The sequence below is a fragment of the Dermacentor andersoni genome, chromosome 9 (assembly GCF_023375885.2).
Source record: "Dermacentor andersoni chromosome 9, qqDerAnde1_hic_scaffold, whole genome shotgun sequence".
NCBI classification, from domain to species: Eukaryota; Metazoa; Arthropoda; class Arachnida; order Ixodida; family Ixodidae; genus Dermacentor; species Dermacentor andersoni.
The window spans coordinates 138,314,916-138,334,094 of record NC_092822.1 but is presented as its reverse complement, the minus strand read 5'-3'; the positions used below and the strand labels follow the sequence as shown (position 1 = coordinate 138,334,094).

Here is a 19,179-nt window from a genome sequence, read left to right as displayed (position 1 = left end):
AGATTTTTAAAAAATGCCGGGCATGGCACTGACCTCAAACTGAAGTCTTAGGATGCAGAATGGCTCCTGGTGCATTACTATAGTTTATGCGTCTGCAGCTTCCCCGGTCACTGGCAGCTGCTGGCACGCCTGGGCCATGTCTAGTTTTGTTAATGCCTTCCCACAGCAAGCAGATGGCTGATCACCTGCACAGGATACACACAGAGCTGCAGGGCTTTGTAACTAATAGTGAACTTGTAGTCAGCACAAATGCGGATACCTCCATTTGCCTTCAAAGGGGTTGCAATAGGTGTTTCCCATTGGCCGTGGTCGACGGGCTCAATAATCCCCTGTAGTATCAGCTTATTCATTTCAGCATCGATTTTGGGGCGGAGTGCAAATGGTACTCTCCGAGCCTTCAGGCGGACTGGTGCAACATTCGGGTGGAGAGCGAACTGCACTGATGGCCCACAGCAACAACCCACCGCGCCGTCAAATGCGGAAACGAAATCACTGAGTATGTCCTCACACGGAGCTGGTTGCTGGCTAACATGTTCGGTGATACAGATGCCTAATGCCAGGAACCAATCCAGACCGAGCAGGCTCGGGCGCTCGCCTTTGACGATTACTAGTTTCAGTAGCCTGTTGTAATGGTAGAATGTCACTCTGATGATACTAATTCCATACACGGCAATGCGGTTGTGTTGGTAATCTCTCATTACAATATCGAGCAGTTTTAGCTTTGGAAGTAGTACGTTTGGAAAAATCTTCCTAGCTGTGGCATCGAAAATGAGTGAGAACGCAGGCCCCAAGTCCGCTTCCATTTGGTACGCTGTGCCTTCGATGCTGATGCTGATATACCCTTCTTCTTGGTGGGTTCCGGCAGCACCTGAATGGAGCTTGGAGCACTGTCGTTGCAGTACGAGATATTTTCGCAATAGGCACCCTTGAATTGATTCTTACATCCGTTTATGCTGGTAGGTGTGACCGCCCTCGAGAACGACATACCCTGGCAATGTGCCCCCTTCTTCCGCAATTTCGGCAGTGTACGTCCCTGAGATGACACAGACGGCACTGATGCAACTCGCCACAACTAGTGCAGAATCTACCCTGCAGTCTGTCATGGTCCTTTCGCATATGGGCAATAGCTTGTAAATGTAGAATGTCCTCTGTGTCGTCCTGCTCTTCGCCACTGTCCCCCGTCGTTCCTTGGTGCACTGGTTCCATTCGTGTTGCGGCAGTGCTAGAGCGGGGCAGAAGGTCAACCTCCTGATCCACAACTTCTGCCGGGACTGGCTCATCCATGGCGCTGGCGAGGGTCACCTCCTTCTTAGCTAACAGTCACCTCTTGACCTTTTCGTTGTATAGGACAAACACAACACGGTCCCGCAATGCGGTGTCGAGGGCTGTGAAATTGCAGTGCTGCAGTGACTTCCGGAGAGCCGCAAGGTAATCGGCAGCCGACTCCTCCGGTGCCTGGTTTCAGCGAAGAAAATCGTAATGTCTTGCCAGTTCGGGTGGTTTCAGGGCAAGATGCTCTTGCAGGGCAGGCAGTTTCATTGGGAGCTTGGTGTTCAACTGTGCTGTTGCTACGAGGGCTTTGGCTAACTGGAATGTCACGGGACCGTATCAGCTCAGGAAGGTGAACTTTTGCTTGTCGGCATTTTTATGCTGTGGGCTTCCTAAAAAGACTCAAGTCATTGAGTGTAAACCTCCCAGTGCCCATCAGACTTTCCAGTGGGCGGCGTCGTCCTTTTCCTTCAGTTGGCTCTGACGGTGAATCTGCGATGAATTCCCAGTGATAGCATTCCGTTATCTAGGCACCAATTCCACTCTCCTCACCAGTGTTGTATCGCGAAAGCGACGATGCACTGACACACAGTTTGACTCAACTGAAGGAGGTGCAGCTGCTTGCTCCGGCCGCTCTTTGTTCACTTTTGTGACATGGTCGTCACAACCAAGCAAAGTTGCCAACATCATAATACTGCAGTCGCAGCATGCAAGTGGCTATAACATGTAAACATTACAGTAATAATAATAGTGTTTAAAGCAAAATAAGCATTAGTTTTTTTTTTCAATGTGCCATTTGTATTTTGTTTTGGTTATGCAGGTAAATCTCTCTATAATGAAGTCGGTAAAATCGACAATTTGCTTTGTTATATCGAAATATTGTTCTATTGAAATTCGACCTTTCGACCTTTCCTTGCATGGAAAGGAGCCGCAGAACTTCGCAGAAATTATCAGGCAGCTGAAGAAAGGTAATTTGAATGAGAAACCAATTCATTTTAATAAGTTGGTAGTCCACGATGAATTATGTTTTCACGCCAGATATGTCGACGCTGTCTTCTTGGCAATATGAATTAAGCGAAGTCAGCCACGCTTTTGGGTACATTATGGCCCTGCATGGGCATGGGCAGAAATTGGCATGGACAGGACATGTAATGAGGAGGGAAGATAACCGATGGTCATTAAGGGTTACGGACTGGATTCCAAGGGAAGGGAAGCGTAGCAAGGGGCGGCAGGAAGTTAGGTGGGAGGATGAGATTAAGAAGTTTGAGTTTGCAGGGATGACATGGCCACAATTAGTACATGACCGTGGTTGTTGGAGAAGTATGGGAGAGGCCTTTGCCCTGCAGTGGGCGTAACCAGGCTGATGATGATGATGATGATGATGATGATGATGATGATGATGATGATGATGATGGCTCTGCTGCTGATAGCGTCGCCCACACTGGTACGACACTGTCAGGAAAAGTGCTGGCAGCGGGAAGCAAATGCTTCGTCTGCCTCTCTCTCGCCAACGAGTCACCGAAACTCGAGATTATGCAACCTCCAATACTAAAAGTGTGGTAAGACAGCTGACACGATGCCACGCAGTCTCGGCATGCCCACTCTTGCACATGCGGCAGATTACCTCTAACGAAGCGTACGCCGCTGCATATGCGCTCAGCCACGCTTACAGCCATGTGCAACCATGGCCGAGGCATGCACCACCCTACTCCCACTCCGCCCCCCTTCCCCGTTGCCGCCGCTTCATCATGTTATCGCGAGCTTGTTCCCCTCCCCCTCTTTACCTATGCTCACACGGTGAGGCGGCATTCGTGAAGCCACCGTCTTTCTTATCTCATCCTCGCACACTTTCACTCACACCTAAAGCACACGGGGCGCAATAGGATCTTATCGCACTTGGACTTTACACGGAACATGATGTGGCTCTACTTCAGCGGTGGCTCTTGCCATGCTGGCTGCGTGCGATTTGAGAGGTGGATTTGCAAGCAGCCACTTGTAATTCAATCATTTGACCGTCTGTGTCCGTGAAAGTTTCCATTTGTCTCGGCATTTCTTTGCGGCAGCAGGGAAATTTCGTTACATTTAAATCGCATACAAACACAATTTGTTATATTGAGGTTCTAAATACATGGTCTTCTATGGAGAAGAGGTGATTAAAAGTTAAATACTTCGTTATATTGAGAATTTTATTATATTGAAGTTCGTTATATCAAGGTTTAACTGTACTCAAATTCATTTGGCCAAACATGAAGCTCCTTAAATAAACGCACCTGGAAGCAACATCCCGAGAAATCCTGCTGAGGATGTTGCTTGGATATATGTCAAGTTAGGTTTGTTATGAATCTGGCAGTAGATGTGCTTAAAATTCATCGTGGGCATAGTGCTGTTGACGTCTCCATTGACAGCACCATACCTCCATCGACAACACCAAAACATCCGCAGGATGTCTTGTGTTGTCTGGGTAATGGCAAACACCCTGCACATCTTTTTCAGACAACTGTCATCTGCTAGCTGCTTGCACTGGTCTGACCAAAAATCTGCTGACAGCTCCAAGGGTCTGCGGGCCAGTCCGCAAAAACCGAACGCAATTCTGGCAGGGAGCTTCCAAAGCAGTTGAGGACTGTCAGGGACTGATAATCAGAGAGGTCCAGTGACTCGACATCAGGAGGGAGAAGCATGGTTTGCATGGGGAATTAGCTCCGGCATGTTATCAGTGTCTGCTATGTTGCCATTGTGGCGATAGTTCCCTGAGCTCAAGTTAAACACAGTGCACGAGCTGAGGAATGACACGCGGGAAGGCACCTCGATCCCCTCATTACAAAGCATACTATATTACGGGCAGAGCAGTTGTATTATTTGAAGCTTTTGCAACTAATACACCAAAGCAAACTTTGCAAAAAAGGTGATGAAATTAATTCTGGTTGTTGTCTCTAGTAGCCGTCGTCATCTTCCTTGGCTGCCTTTTATATATGGCTCACTTCAGCGCGTGTGTCTCGTGCTGTGAGCCGCGAGGTTACAAGAAAGGGAAGATTAAAAAAAGGCTTCTGCTCCTGCCATTGGTCCGAATGGTTATCAGGTCTTTCGCTCACTGACTTACACATTGTTGTAGTAGACCTAACCTCGGTCCCCACAATGTGGTGGCCCGGACATGATTGTACGGCGAGCATGTTGTCATGGATGAGGCCACAAACAGGAGACTGACGACCACCGCAGAGGGCCTTGCCACGGTCCAGATTCACCTGCCGTCCTTTTGGCCACGATATCCTGTAGCCTAGTTTACTCAAGTGGAGGCCATCATCGACCTTCGGTACATTACCTCACAGCATGCAAGGTTCCTCTGCGCTGTCTTGGCACTATCTGCAGAGGTGGTTGAAGAGTTACAAGATGTGGATGCACCCCACAACACCACCCTGTCACCACTTCAAAGCGATGTTGCTGCAACGCAAACCCGGTCTCTGCGCAGGTGCCTCCAGCAGCTTCTCAACGAAGAGGAGCTCGGCGACCGGCGACCATTGGAAACTCTAGGTCTTATGAGGCGGCTTCTCAGTGGCTGTAGACTGGGTGCAAACAGCCCACTGTTGTGTGAACTGTTCCTTCAGCGCCTGCCACAGAAGCTGGTGGTCGCCTTGGCAATCACACCAGAAGACATGTCCCTTGACAATCTTGGCGAGATAGCCGACGGCATCGTTGATTATTCAGCAAGAGGTACTGTGGCAACAATGACCATTTCGCTGTTGCACCTTGAAGATCAGCAGTCTCGCCTTGAGCAAATGATTGACAAACTTTCTGAGACCCTTACTTCACTACGGTCATCGCTCCACCATCGTCAGCACGATCGCAGTTGCCATTCCGGATTCCCTTCTCGGTCAAGCTCCAGTTCTGGCCCTCATCGCGGCACATACTGCTCGTATAACAACAAATTTGTTACCAGCACACATCGGTGCCCTTCCTCTTACAGGGAAACATGCCACAGTCACTGATGGTGCCTGGCAACTCTTGTCGTACGGCAAGCCATCTGCTTTACGTGCCTGACAGGATTGCCGTGCAATACTTCCTCGTGGACACAGGTTCAGAGGTCAGCGTCGTTCCTCCCGCGCGACTAGACTGTCAATGTGCCAAAAAAATATGCGCCCCTTCAAGCAGCCAACAGCTCTTCTATCATCGCATATGGCCAGCGCTCTCTCACAATCGACTAGGGTCTCCGACGCACTTTCCGATGGGGGTTCATTGTTTCAGACATATGTATGGCCACCTTGGACACACATTTTCTGACCTACTTCGCCCTAAGTGTTAACCTCCGCACTCCTCACCTTGTGGACACTACGACTAGAATGTAGTATACTAGGCATCCTCACGCCTATGCGCCTATGACATCAACCACTAGTACGGTACCACAAATACCGTCATCAGCGTTCCCTTCAATTCTATCAGACTTTCCTGCCATCACGAAACCTTCTAATCTCTAGATGCCGGTACATCGCAATGTCAAGCATCATGTTGTCACCACAAGCCCCCCAGTGTTCTGCCAACCTAGACGCCTCGCTGCTGACCATCTCGCCATAGCAAGGAGAGAATTCGACCACATGTTGCGACTGGGTATCATCCGTCCTTCGTTGAGCAGTTGGTCCTCAGCTCTCCACATAGTACTAAAACGAGGCCTATGGGATTGGTGCGGCAACTACCGTGTGCTCAATGCTTGCACCCTTCTGATTGCTATCCACTCCCTCACATTCATAACTTCGCTGCCAACTAGCAGCAGCGGTAATATTCAGCAAGATAGTTTTAGTGAAAACCTACCATCAAATCCTTGCCGTTAATTTAGATAACCTCGTTAATTTAGATTTCACGGGACCAAAAGAAAATGCCTGAATTAACGAAATGTTGTGAATTATCAAGGGTACCAAGAGAACAGCAAACAAATACATCAACACGATCAACACAAAGCTAGAGCATTAGGGATTCCGTGGAGCATTTTTCACAGTTATGCAAAGTTGCTTGAGTGATCGCCAGCAGCAGGTACAACTGAATAACTATAAATCAAGCTTTCGATCCCCAAACAGCGGGTTACCACAGGGAAGCATCCTAGGGCCTCTACTCTACTATACTACCATAGCTCTTTTTTTTTTTTTTTTAGGATCAGATTTATTGGAAATTCAAACCAGAGCAAATAAAGTACTCGCGAAATTGCATACCTGGTGTTTGAACAACTCGCTAACTACAAATACATTAAAAATAAAAGCAGTTCTATTTAGAGTTTAAAACAAGAAAGTCAACTTTGATTTAGTGCTTTTTTTTGGTACATCAAAAATTGTGGTTCCTGCTGTGAAATGTCTTGGTGTACTCTTTAATGAAAACATGTCCTGGGATTTGCAGTCTGATTCTGTTTGTTCCAGCCTTTCTCGCACGGTTGGTATATTATCGCGCACATGTTTTCTTTTTCCTGAGAAAGTAAAACTTGTTGTTGTATAATAAACCTTTCCTTTCAAAACTGTGCCATTGCTACCTTGTCTGGGGAACCACCACAATTTGCAACATTCTGAGGCTTTCTAGATTACAGAAAAGGGCTGTCCATTTGATTGTCAATGCTCTGTATAACGTACACACAGGGCCCATCTGTAAAAACCTAAACGTAATACCTGTTGTCGACTTGTACGATTCTTTACTAATGACATGCTACTAACAAGATATTAAAACAAACAATCTGTACTTGAAAAAACTTGCTAATTTGACTGAAAGAGTGCATGTTGATGATACGTGCGGAATCACTTTTTCGTTTACACCACGGGCCCATACTATGGCCAACAAATGATCGCATATACATAGCCTACTCTTTTAAACAACCAGCATGGTTTTCTGTAATGCTGCTGCTGTTAAGTTTTGATTTTGTACTGGAAAGTTTTGCCAAGTTTTGGTAAATTTTGATGTTGTGCATCAAAGTAGAGTATTTCCTTTTTAGTGTTAATTTCAACACTTTTAGTTTAATTTTTCGGATGTATAGTTTTGGCATTGTAAGCTTGTCGCATACGAACATTTCCTGTTACCCCTGTCAAAGTGCAATTATCGGGTACAGACCCCGTCAAGCTTTTGGCATTTAGTCTGTGCCCCCAGCATTTTGTACATGCTATAATGTACCATAATGCTGAAATAAAATGAATGAATGAATGAATGAATGAATGAATCAAATCAGCAAATCTCTTTTGCACAAAAGCAGTTTGGAAGCTGCAGTTCTGGTCGTCTCATGACTGATCAGCAGTCACAGCAGCTTCTTGTGCATTGTGGCCCTGCTGCAAGACCCACACCTTTACCCAAGGCATCCTTTTTGCTACTGTACACACAGCCCTGTAATTTTTTCACCAGTGAGCTAGTCGGCAACAGATTATCCGTCCGTCACAATGTGGCCGGTTGACTTCATGCTAGCGTGTAGACTGCAGTATTGCCTATGCATTGCACTGAGTGAAAACTAAACTGTTGCTCGTCGCAACCACTGTAAATGAAACCGGGGTCGCTATTGATGCAGTCATGGATGGATGGTGACCACGTAACTGTGAAAGCATGCAGCTGATGCGCACCAAGTCAAAATGTAACTACTGTTGGCAGCAACCGCTGCAGACGAAACCGTGGTCGCTATCGACACTGCAGTCACAAATTCTGACTTAGCAGTTCTGAAGGCACGCAGTGAATGCACACTCAGTAAAAATGAAACTACTACTTGCCGCAACCGCTGTGGACAAAACCACGGTTGCGATTGGCACAATCACAGATGCTAACACTCAGCTCTGAAACGCACTTGGCCAATGCATACTCCAACTTAAAATTAATCTACTGCTAGGCACAGCCGCTGTCGACGAAACCGTGGTTGCCATCGACGGAACCACGGATAGCGACTGTGCAGTTCTAAAGGCATTCAGCTAACACATTGTGATGCGCAGTGGCAAATGCAATGAAAGGACTAAAAAGACAACTAGACATGAAGCATTCCAGCGTTCCGGCCATTTTTCACTGATCAAATTCGACCCCCACTCAGCGGGAGTCAAATGAACTATGTTTTACTGTAATCGCATTAATGAACTGTCAGCAACACTTTGCATCAGTGGAATATCACAGTCGCTTTTACGTGGTTGAAAGTGCAGATTTGTAGGCGGCGGTGCCAGTTGCAATGAAGAATCTTGGTCCCTATTGCAGAATGGTACTGGCTGTGCCGGGTGCGCAGTGTGTGCCTGCGGGCGCTGTCCCTCCTGCTGGGTGTGTGGAGTGTGGTGGTTGTGTGGAGCGAGATGACCTTTTTCATTCGCTCACCCATGGTGTCCCTGTTTGGGCTGTTCCACCGGGCGGCTGAGCGGCGGCATGACTACCTCGCCATTGAGGTCAGCACCAGTAAAGAACCATTCCAGAGCTCTTGCAGGTGCCGCTTGGAATTGGACACCCAACTGTGAGCAGTCTACTTTTTAATAATGTGATGAAAAGCTACCAACTGCTTTGGTGTAGCTGCCACACCAAAATTGACAATTGGGTAAGTTGATAAGGCCTCATTTCTTTGAAATGGTGTCGCAGAAAAACACGAACACGGAACGAATGGCGCTTGTGTTCTTAGTGTCATTTCATGGTCGTGTCATTTTGTGGTGCTGTTTAGAAGAAATGTACGACAGCAGAGACTAACTTTCAGCTGCTTTCTTATTGATGTGGTTCTTGCACCATTACATATGTGCAGTGATGCCTCACTTAAGGGCCCTGAAGCACATTTCTTTGAAGCCTCAAAAACGTCTGAATGAATATGATACCCCCTAGGAATATATTTCAATAATTTTTCAAAAAGGTCTAGTACGAACTTAGATACTTCAAGAGCACTATTTACCTTTCCCATTTGCCCTCAATGTCCTCCATCCCAAAGGAGCACCATTGGTAGTAGAGTGGCTGCCTATGGTGTTACGGCGAGTGAGCACACCGCAGCAGGCCGCGGCAGTCGCAGTACTTACGCTGTGCAGCAGACACTACGTGTGGCTACGTGCAGGGCTGAAGTGGACAGGGTGAGCCTGGCTGTGCTACGTGGTGCAGACCGGGTTTGTTCTGCATGGATGGTAGGAAATTCCAGGTCGCGCACTTTCTAGCACTCAGTACAAAGCTCCATGTGAAGCCCGCCTAGCCAGGAGCAGCCGTGAGTGAACGCGCACTGGCGCACGTCCTTTGTAAATGCTAACCGCTGCTCACTGTGAGCCGTGGCAAACATGGTGTACATGTTTGGTCTGTGCTTAAAGGGACACTAAAGGTTACCAGAAACTCAAGTTAAAGTGGTAGAGCAATGTTCTAGAACGTCTAAGGCATCAATATAATCGCGAACAGAGCTTTAGTAACCGAGAAATTGAGGTAAATGCATGACACGATTTGAGACCCCCCAGCGACATTCCGGTACTAGCCTGATGACGAAAGCACTCTTCATAATTTGTGTTACTAATACTCAACTACATGTATTAAAAATATCATTTCATTCGATTATAAGACGGAAAGAAATGCTACTTGTCAACGTCTATTCGATTCTAAGAAAAAATAACATTTTGACGTTACCCTTCAGTAATATGGGTGTTCCAAAGGTTTCGTTTTCGCTCGACTCTGCGCGCTTTGGAGTTTCAGTAGTTTCGTTATCGTGTCATGCTGTGAGGGTTCTGCTGGCTCGCGAAACTTTCATTTGGAACAAGCAGCGAGAATGCCACGTCCATGTGATGTCGTGGGAAGCCCTCGTTGCTTTCCCGCTCCGGAGAGCCGGTGTCGAGGCCGCCGTCGTAGTACGCAACGACGCCGGCAGTGCGAGCCCTCATCAGCAGGTCGCGCTCGTCGGTGCTCAAATTGCTCAAGTTGAGCCCACCATCGCGTGCCAATCTGTCGGTGTCCGGGTCCATTGCAACGAGCGTCGAAGTTGGCGTCATAGAATGAAGTACCCGCTTATGGGCGTCTTGCGCTGGAGTTTGAGGTATAGTAGCGGCGCCTGGTGGCGGTGCGGGAAACGACATCTGGGTCGTGCCAGCTTGGGTCGTATTGAGCCCTGGTTGTGGCGAAGCACGTTTCTAGGCCGAGTTTTGCGTCGATTCGCACTTTTTTATGCCCTTTTGCGAGTGCGAAAAGGCTCGTCACTTCTCACAGACCACGCCGACCACGCTGCGAGCTCGCCGCAGCCTATAGTTTAACGAAAACGGACTCTCCGTGTGCCATGGGACGTAATGTGGGACGTAATTCGTTTCTCCTTCCGCTAGCCACCATACTCCCGCTTTCGCTCTGCTGTCGGCTCTGTCTTGGCTCTGTTTCTGGCCGCGCGTTTGCGTTTTGCGCAGAAAAGCCGTAGCGCCGTCTGCGGACGCCGTTCTACTCACCGATGGCGCAACGTCACTATGAGACCATGATGTCAGTACTCCTCAATCGGAGGGCGGGCGATTTGAACTGCGCTAGAGGTACGCGGACGCTTCAGAACGCATTTTCTCTTAAAATAAGTCTCTCCTTGGCACGAAACAAGCGTTTCGCGGTTTCTGTGATGGTATTTCAACAGTCCACGTTGACTTAATAGTAAACTTTAGTGTCCCTTTAAGCTTCGCGCGAGGCCAGCTGAGTGCTCAAGACTAATCGAAATTACCGAGAGCCAATGACTACGACATCGCTATAAGCCATGCGACCAAAGTTTCATTCTTGCGTGGGTGGGCGGGGCCGCATGGGAGCAGACAGTAGTTAGCTCACGCTTTTTTATTGATGTCAGCTATTGGCCAATAGCAGCCGTGTATGGGAATTTACTATATGATGAAATAGGGCAGTCCCGAAAAAAGTGAGGAGAAGGGTTCCATCGAAAAGAGAGGGTTTGAAAATAAGGTTACTCCGCTTGTGAGCCCCATGCACAGTGCATGAATTCGGCTGAGATGTTCACAGTAGCATGTGGTATCCGCGATTGTTGAGGGTCTTTTTAAGACCAGAGTGAGCGTTAAGTTGATCAGCTTGCCACTGCCGATGGCCGAGAGGATCAGCTGCACTGAGGACTCAAGTTCATCATGAGGCTGTTTGAGTAGATACAATGTTGAAGAGTGGGCACTTGGATATTTTACTGGTGTAAACAGCACCTTTCCACTTCAAATTTTGTTTATTCTGCAATGGTCAGTTTTTCAGACAAGAAAAAAAGTTGTGTCGAATGAGTCTCTGCGCTCTGATGTTGTTGTCTTTTTTTCTTTTTTTAAAGAGAATTCTGTAAAAGAAATATTAACTTTTAGCAGATGTATGCAAATCTGACTAACTAGCACATGAAAGACAGTGAAGCTGTATAAGGCAGTTCTTAAATTTCATTTTTTATGCGGACATTTCAAGAAATGCCAACAAAGAGATCTGCACACTCTGGCGACCTGTGTGCAGTTGATGAGCATTGTGACCCTGGGCTACCTGTGCGTGTGCGCCTACTACACCGTGTTCCGGGTGCGGGTTCTCAACTATTACTACCTGGCACCGCATCACCTGACGGATGCCTACAGCCTGGTCTTTGCGGGCATGCTGCTGTGCCGGCTCACGCCACCACTCTGCCTGAACTTTCTTGGCCTGCTGCACCTGGACACGCACGTATCCTCCGAGGCACACCGTGTCGAGACTGCCTACACCGAGGTTACCATTTTGTATTTAAACGCTCTTTTGCAAGTAGAAATAGCTGCAACCGAGTGGCATGGGACACCAGGGGTAGTCAGGCCTGCCCCCTCTGTCCATTGATGAAAGTATATTAGGCGGACATGAGGGACAATAAAGGGGATAAATTTTTGCCTTATTTAAATGGGGTAATGAGTGTGTGATTCCATGCCACTTGGTTATTGGAGTCAGCTTCAGGTTGCCTATGGTGCATATGAGCTTGCATTACGTCATACAGTAGAATCTTAATGATACAAATTTCTTGGGAGCATGCCAAAATATTCGTATCATCCTGCATTCAGATGAGCCAAAACAAGCCAAGCTGAACACGAAAATGAACACAAACTTTATTGGGCACCACTACTTCCGGCCAAAAAAGTCCGTAATGTTTATTTGCACCTTCCTGACCTCGATGTTGCTGACAAGACCCGCCTGAAAGGCATAAAATCGTGCAGCAGTTTTGTCGCTTACGCTGCCGGCACTTGCAGTGCAGTGCAGAACATAGAGAGCGCGAGGGGTTTCTGACAGTGGACGGCAGTTGGTCACACACGTTCGGCGTGTTGACCATCCCTGTCAATCTCGATTTCATTTAGTTGATCGACCAAGCCTTCAATGGACCTTAACACGCAGGTTGTAACGTTGTCATCAGCGGTGACAAAGACTTGAGTGGAAGCTTGAGTTTCCAGACTCTCCCAGCCTTCATTCACCAAGTCCTCATCAGGCTCTTCATTATCTCCCATCGGAGCAGCATCCATTCCCATGCAAAATCCACACTTGTGAAAATGGTTTGTGATTGTATCCGAGGTTACATGGTCCCAAGACATGGCCAAGAAATGCAATGCATCTAGTCAACTGATCTACAGATTCTCACCTTTGCAATCAGTTTTTGCCAGGGGATGGATGCCTTACTAAAAGTCATGTCAAGTGACGCTTCACATTCTGAATTATCCTCGTGTCCAGTGGCTGCAGATGGCTTGTAGCCAGCCTGCTTTCTGCTCGCTTATCTTCTTCATCCATGCCTGACTGTCCCCTCATATATTCAAGTTCTGGCCTCTCTGCTTAGAACGCTTCGTATGTTTCCTTCCTGCATCTGCGGCAGCACTTTCAGCAGCAACTGCACATGTGTGGTGTCACATTGCGTGTATTCATGCACTGAATGCATCACAGGAGAGGTCCCCCATCAGTGATGATATGCATGAAGCATGCACTCCGGTAAATATCTTGAAAAGTCAAAATACTATGTCAGTAAAGAAGGTTGTTCAAGAGAGCTACCCCATACTGTTAATTAATGAATTACACTGTGCACATCACATTCACATGAACTTCGTTGATACATATTACCATGTCCACAGTTCTGTTTACAATAATTAGCAAGAACGAAAGCGCAGGTACAATATCGCTTCTTCGGCGGTATTTGAACCTGCACCGTTTTGTAGTCACCGAACGTTGGCTACTGTCCGTTTCCCTTTTGCGTTGACAGCTTCAGAAAGCATGTACAACCAGCAAATCGAGCAGAGCCTGTCGGGCCGGCGTCGGCAGCTTTTCATATGCATGCAAGTCTCAAAGGCCATGCTTTGGTTGGAATAGTTTTGTTGATCCCCGTGCGGTGGCGCTGGAAAAATTCTTGTTCTCTGTAAAAAAAAAAACCTGTATTTTGGTATTGTTCCTGCAAGTTATGCTTGACTTTTTGTTGCATTGCATAGCAACGGAAGCAAGTACTGTATTAAGCAACAATATAAAAAATAAAAACATTAACGCATGAAGTATTAAAAAAAAGCTAGAAAGACACTACTTCTTGATAAGATTCAAACCCCAGTGTTTTGCATGAGAAGCAGACATTCTACCTCTCACCATGGTGCCATGTGTGCTACCTATCACAGCACCCCCAACTGTGTTATGTTCTTTTGACGTCACTTTCATTGCATTGAAAGTGCGGCCGTTACAGATACTCTCCATATTCTGGTACACTGTAACTAAACAGACACCTGCAGCAGCACGCAGCAGCACACAGCAGCACACAGCTGCACACAGCCGCACACAGCAGCACACAGCCGCACACAGCAGCACACAGCAGCCCGTAATGGCAATGGCGGTATGGCTTCCCCTTTCAGATTGGATCGCCTGTGCAAAAGTGCGGCGTAGCAATAAAAAAAAAGGGGGGGGGGGGAGGGGAAGAAGACAAGCTAGCGTGAAATGGATGACGTAGACTTGTCAGGCACATGGCTCCCCCTGGATTTTCAGGTTTCATTCCAAGTGCACTTTGTACGCTACACAACTGGCGGCGGCGACGGGAAGGGAGGTGAGTGTGAAAAGGAGGGCCGCTCGAACAGCAAAGAATGTCGAAGTGGGTGCGAAAAGGGCCAGCAGCCGCGCAGTAGCCACAGTGGCCATGCCTCAGCTCCGAGACCAGCCGGGTCTCTGCTCACATGCACCGGTCATTGGTGCACTCGTATGGTCTACGAAAGCTTGAGAAACTGTTCGTGTAAACCTGAATCATAGCATACTCTATATAACGTAGCGCATCTGAAACATGTTTTAAATGCATATCATTGCAAAATTCAGATCAACTGTAATTGTATCATTGAGATACTACTGTACTTGCAGTTGGAAACTGCGTTGAGTGATGTGGGATTGACGTATGTAATTGAGAGTTCGACGGAAACCCGTCTGGTCAAGATGAAATGTGACAAAAAAAGACTCACACTGAGCAAATAAAGCTTTAATAGCAAGATGTTCTGGCTTCCGTACGAAAGCCTTGTTCACAATGGGGCAAAAAAGTACAAGCGCCTGTTTAAGTAGGTTCTAGCATGTGACGCAAACACCACGCATGAGACGGGGGGGAGGGTTTCTTCATTTCTAGTGAGCGTGTGTCCTGTTGATTGTATCTTCAGGGTGCAGGTGTGAGTTCCAGTTTATTTCCTGGCCGATTAGACTAGAGTTCATCCAGTCTATATTGTGTTCACGTCGTTGCTGCATGCTCTTATCCACATCAGTCTGATGTTGGTGCAGCCACTGTGTAAAGTTGCCCTTCTCTGTGATGTAGGTGGTATCGTAATCCTCACAGAGGATCTTGTAAACACAGTGCAGTAGGAAGCCAGCTTATATCAAAACTGCACCGTATTGACACTGATGCACCCATACCGTAAGTACGTGTGAATGCACCCTGCGACTCCATTGCAATATGTGCAAGCAATATCCTCATCGGTCGGCAACAAGAATCAACCAGGCTGCAAAATTCGAAAGTGGCCTTCATTGCAAAATTTCCTACCTTAAAATTCCAAACAAACACCCCCACCCTCAAGCAAGTCCAAATTACTGGCAAAGTATATGGGGAGGGGTGCTATCTCAGAATGGCCGCCAAAATTCAAGATGGCGACAACAAAATTTCCCGCAAGAAAAAAAATGCAGTGGGCATAAATTTAAAATTTTATTTAACATGAACTTTATTAAGCCAAAGATTTGTTAGTGCCGTTCATCACTCTTAAAGTCAAGCTCAGCTGCAGTGCATGGCTACCGACGGCGGACAGCGAACCGCGGCTTGGCCATGTTCGCATCGCAGCTGGTGACACTGCAGATATCAGCATCAAGTAAAACTCTTGCTTGGGCTAGTTGGTTCATGCTTGAAGTATTAAAGGCAAGGCACAGAAGACCAGGACTCGAGAAGAAGAACACAAACGACAGGACCGGCGCCACTCACAACTAAGTTTATTTTCGCAACAAACCTGCCTTATGTAGGTTATTCACGCCGAGTCGCGCACAAAACTTTAGAAGTAAAGAACAGCAATCTATCGACCACTCAGGAATCTTATCTGGCACATATTATCAAATGAGCAAACAAGAACCACACGTGGATCAGCACAGGAGGCAATTGATCTAGTATAGTCTTTTTCCAAGCCAACGGGGACAAAAACCAGACATAAAAAGTACCGTCTACGCTTCACTACCAAACTATCCACAACATAACACACTTCAAACGCCTAAGGCCCAGTCAGTGATAAAACCCGCACGACTATGGGAATAATGACCAACGAATAACACGGAAAAAAACATGAAAAATGCGTCTAAGTACAGTGTCTGCGTCAAAACTAATATCTCTAATAGTCACTCCCCTAAAAAATTGATAAATCATGTGACCGCGCGAAAAAAGAACCACGTGACAAACAATGAAATGGACAGAAGTGTTGAACGATAAAGGTCTAAAGAACAGCGTCTGCGTCAAAAAAAAAAAGTGCAACAAAAGCTTAAGAGCCACTAGAAAATCGTCTAAAAAATAAAAACTAGTTAAATAAAAGGAAGACAGACGGTAAAACCAAATGAAATCACTCTAACATGAGGCCTCAATGAAACCTTCTAAAAAAGTCGTCTCCTTGTCACTAAGCGTAATGGACGGCCTGCTGACGCATGCGTTTCCCTCTTTTTTGATGAAATAGGCTTCCACAATTTCCCGGAAATTGTGAATGCCTTTACTACTTCAAGATATCAGCATGTTTTCTTCTCTGTGTGAAATTATTGCAAAGAGAGGGTAAAGCAGCAACAGTGGTAACAAAACATTGCTGCCTGGGAGTATCCGCGGTTCGGTCTGAAGTGCCATCTGCTACGGATTTGAAGTGAGCTGGAAAAGACCTAGCTACGATATTGGTGGCGAGTGATCAGTAGTGGTGAGCTTAGCCATGACCACTCCTCTGCCGCTGAGTGCCCACGTCGCTATGGCACTGGGAGATCCTCTGTACTGTGTGACAGGCAGATCTTGCCTTTTGCCAGCAAGACTGCTGTGGGCTGGTGGTCTGCGAACTCCAAATGGCGTGCGGCGAGTCCGTTTCAGTAATAAGGACGCACCTAAAAAAAATAAAAAATTTTAGAAGCCACGGAAACTTTTCATTAACTGGATGTGCCAAGCCAGTGTTGCCTGAGTGTGGTGCGTGATAAGAGCGTGGATGGGGGGGGGGGGGCGTTAGCTCGGAATTTTACGGTAGTTAATTCCTGCTCATTTGTTACAAATCTCCCTTGTGAACACGAATGAAAAAATTTGGAGGATGCTTAAGCTTTGCCTTTAGCAGTGGAATGCGGTAGCATTCAAAGATCCCTGACTGCTTCTCACGCTTCTTGGCAACTGGAATGTATTGTTACGTGTAGAAAGACACAGACAAAAGAGGCTATTTACAGGCTATTTACACTGGACTGAAGCCAGAGCGCCAGGCCGACATTCACTCGCTCCAAGGGCACAGACCCACTTCGTCATCGTTCTCGCGGCGGCTCATCTCTCGGGTATCTACCGATAATATCGTAATAGTATGTAACCGTAATGTTTACCGGGAAATTCTGGCCGTAAACTCTATGCGCGAAGGCGGTCTTTGTGGTAGAAATGCGACCTTTTGCGTGGGCTGCGATGCGACGGAGCTGGAGGTACTGCAAGGAACCGGGTGCACCACTCTGTGACCCCCAAAACATTCGCACGCCGGCGCATGGAAATGGCAGATGCCACTGCTAGTCTGTGAATCGTAGAAACGCTGGAAAAGGGGTTTCTTTGAGTTTTCATGTAACAGAATTATGTTCTCTTGTATAGTCAAATTACAATCCAAGAGATATCATGTCTGTAGGTTTTGTGTAAGTCATAGTACGCTTTTTCACGTATTTTAGCTTGAGAAATTTATTTAGTTCAGTAAATTCCTTGCCTCACTTGGAGAGCCTGGGCATAGGTGGTTCGAAAATCTTTTCGACGAAACAACATCCGATGGCGACGTGGGAGGCCAATGCCAAATTTTCTGCGATGCGGTCTCCTTAACGATATCGCTTTAAAACACTCGGCACGAACACTGTGGGCCCGAAATCACACAGTAGTGAGTTCTGCATGCCTCTGCCACGTGGGTCTCTCGCAGGAGCTACCAAAGTGCAGATATGGCGTGGCTTCATTACATCCACAGTACAAGTAGAGTCCTTTGATACTGGTCATGCAACTACTTCGTCTCGAGAGCTTCATGGACTACCGACAGTGACCACACGGCAGCACTTGGCAAGCGGCCCAGCAGCTGACTTGTGGTGTGTTCATCTGTAGCAGCTTTATGCACTCTTTCTGTGTGTGCATAGAAGCTTGAATGGTCCTCAGGCACAGCAATGCTGAAGGCCTGTTGTCCGCAGCAGTGTCATTCCAGCTACAGAGGAACGGACGAAACATTAATAAAATCAGCCACTAAGTTAGCATTGCACAGATGTGATTGCTGCAGCACCTGTACATTTATATATACTAAGTGTTTCAGCTAATGTTAAAGCCAAGCTGTTAAAGAAAGAAAGGAAAAAAAAAGAGAGAGATGGTGCAAGATACGATTATGAGACCCATGGTTTCGGTTGTCAGACCGCATTTTCTTTTTTTTTAACTGATGGCTAACTGGATGCCTTATATAAAGTGAGTAGGAATGGGCTTCTGAAGCTGAAATGCACAGTTGTCAGCCCTTGCCAGTCCTTCAAATCAAGTTTCAGGCTGTGTCAATATTGTTCAGCAAATCTTAGGCCTAGCTCAGCAGAGTTCGTGCACCCACCACTTACAAATCTGAACTAAAAGATGAACAGTTGCAATGAAGAAAACTGGTTTTCTAGTTTTGTTTTGGCCCAAGTGATTCGAAGTGTTGTATGGTGAACACACAAGTAGTGGGAAGTGGCGGCACGGCACAGAACCAACGTAGGTTTATCGTCGTTGTCAATCAAAGGCTGTTGGTCGCACTTGCCGGCACTTCCATGAATGAAATGCGACTACATATATTCGTGCAGTAGAATTCTGTTAATTCAATGCCAGTTAATTAGATTTTTGGTTAACTCCATCCTGACCAAAAGTACCGGCCGGTACCTTGCTCATTATTTCAATCCTAAAATTGTCATTGTCAGAGGGAACGTCGACGGGGAGATGGAGACCAACGAGTGTTGAAGCTTTGGGGAACAGGAGATGAAGGAGCGAAGTGCGGAACTGGTGGTGAATAGCGGGACTGGGACTGGGAGGCGCTTGTGGGGGTGTAGTGCGCAACTTCAGGCGGTGGTCTTGGCCTGGCGACGACGGCAGCGTACGTGAGCGGAACCGGCGCTGAGGGTGGTTGATTAGCGAGAGGTAGTGCGTCGCTGACTTGTTCGTGTATGACGCGTCTGAGTTCCGGGGACAAAGAGGACTCAGACGACTGGGTAGCAGGCAGCAGTGACAGTTGGCGCGCCACTTCTTCTTGAACGAATTGTTTGATTTGGTCGAGGAACGGAGAGTGGGCGGGAGCAGCACTGGAAGTGTCAGTTAAA

The 19,179-nt window shown here is 47.1% G+C and overlaps 1 protein-coding gene across 3 annotated transcripts in view; it reads left to right on the top strand.

The window, feature by feature from the left end:
- The window catches only part of LOC126529762 (G-protein coupled receptor-associated protein LMBRD2B), a 342,033-nt gene that overhangs the window by 229,428 nt on the left and 93,426 nt on the right, over positions 1 to 19,179 (top strand). For all 3 annotated transcript variants that reach the window (XM_050177266.2, XM_072284303.1, XM_050177265.3), the window contains exons 10-11: positions 8,452 to 8,633; positions 11,647 to 11,889. In XM_050177266.2, coding sequence (XP_050033223.1) covers positions 8,452 to 8,633; positions 11,647 to 11,889 — 425 coding nt within the window. The remainder of the gene's footprint in view (positions 1 to 8,451; positions 8,634 to 11,646; positions 11,890 to 19,179) is intronic.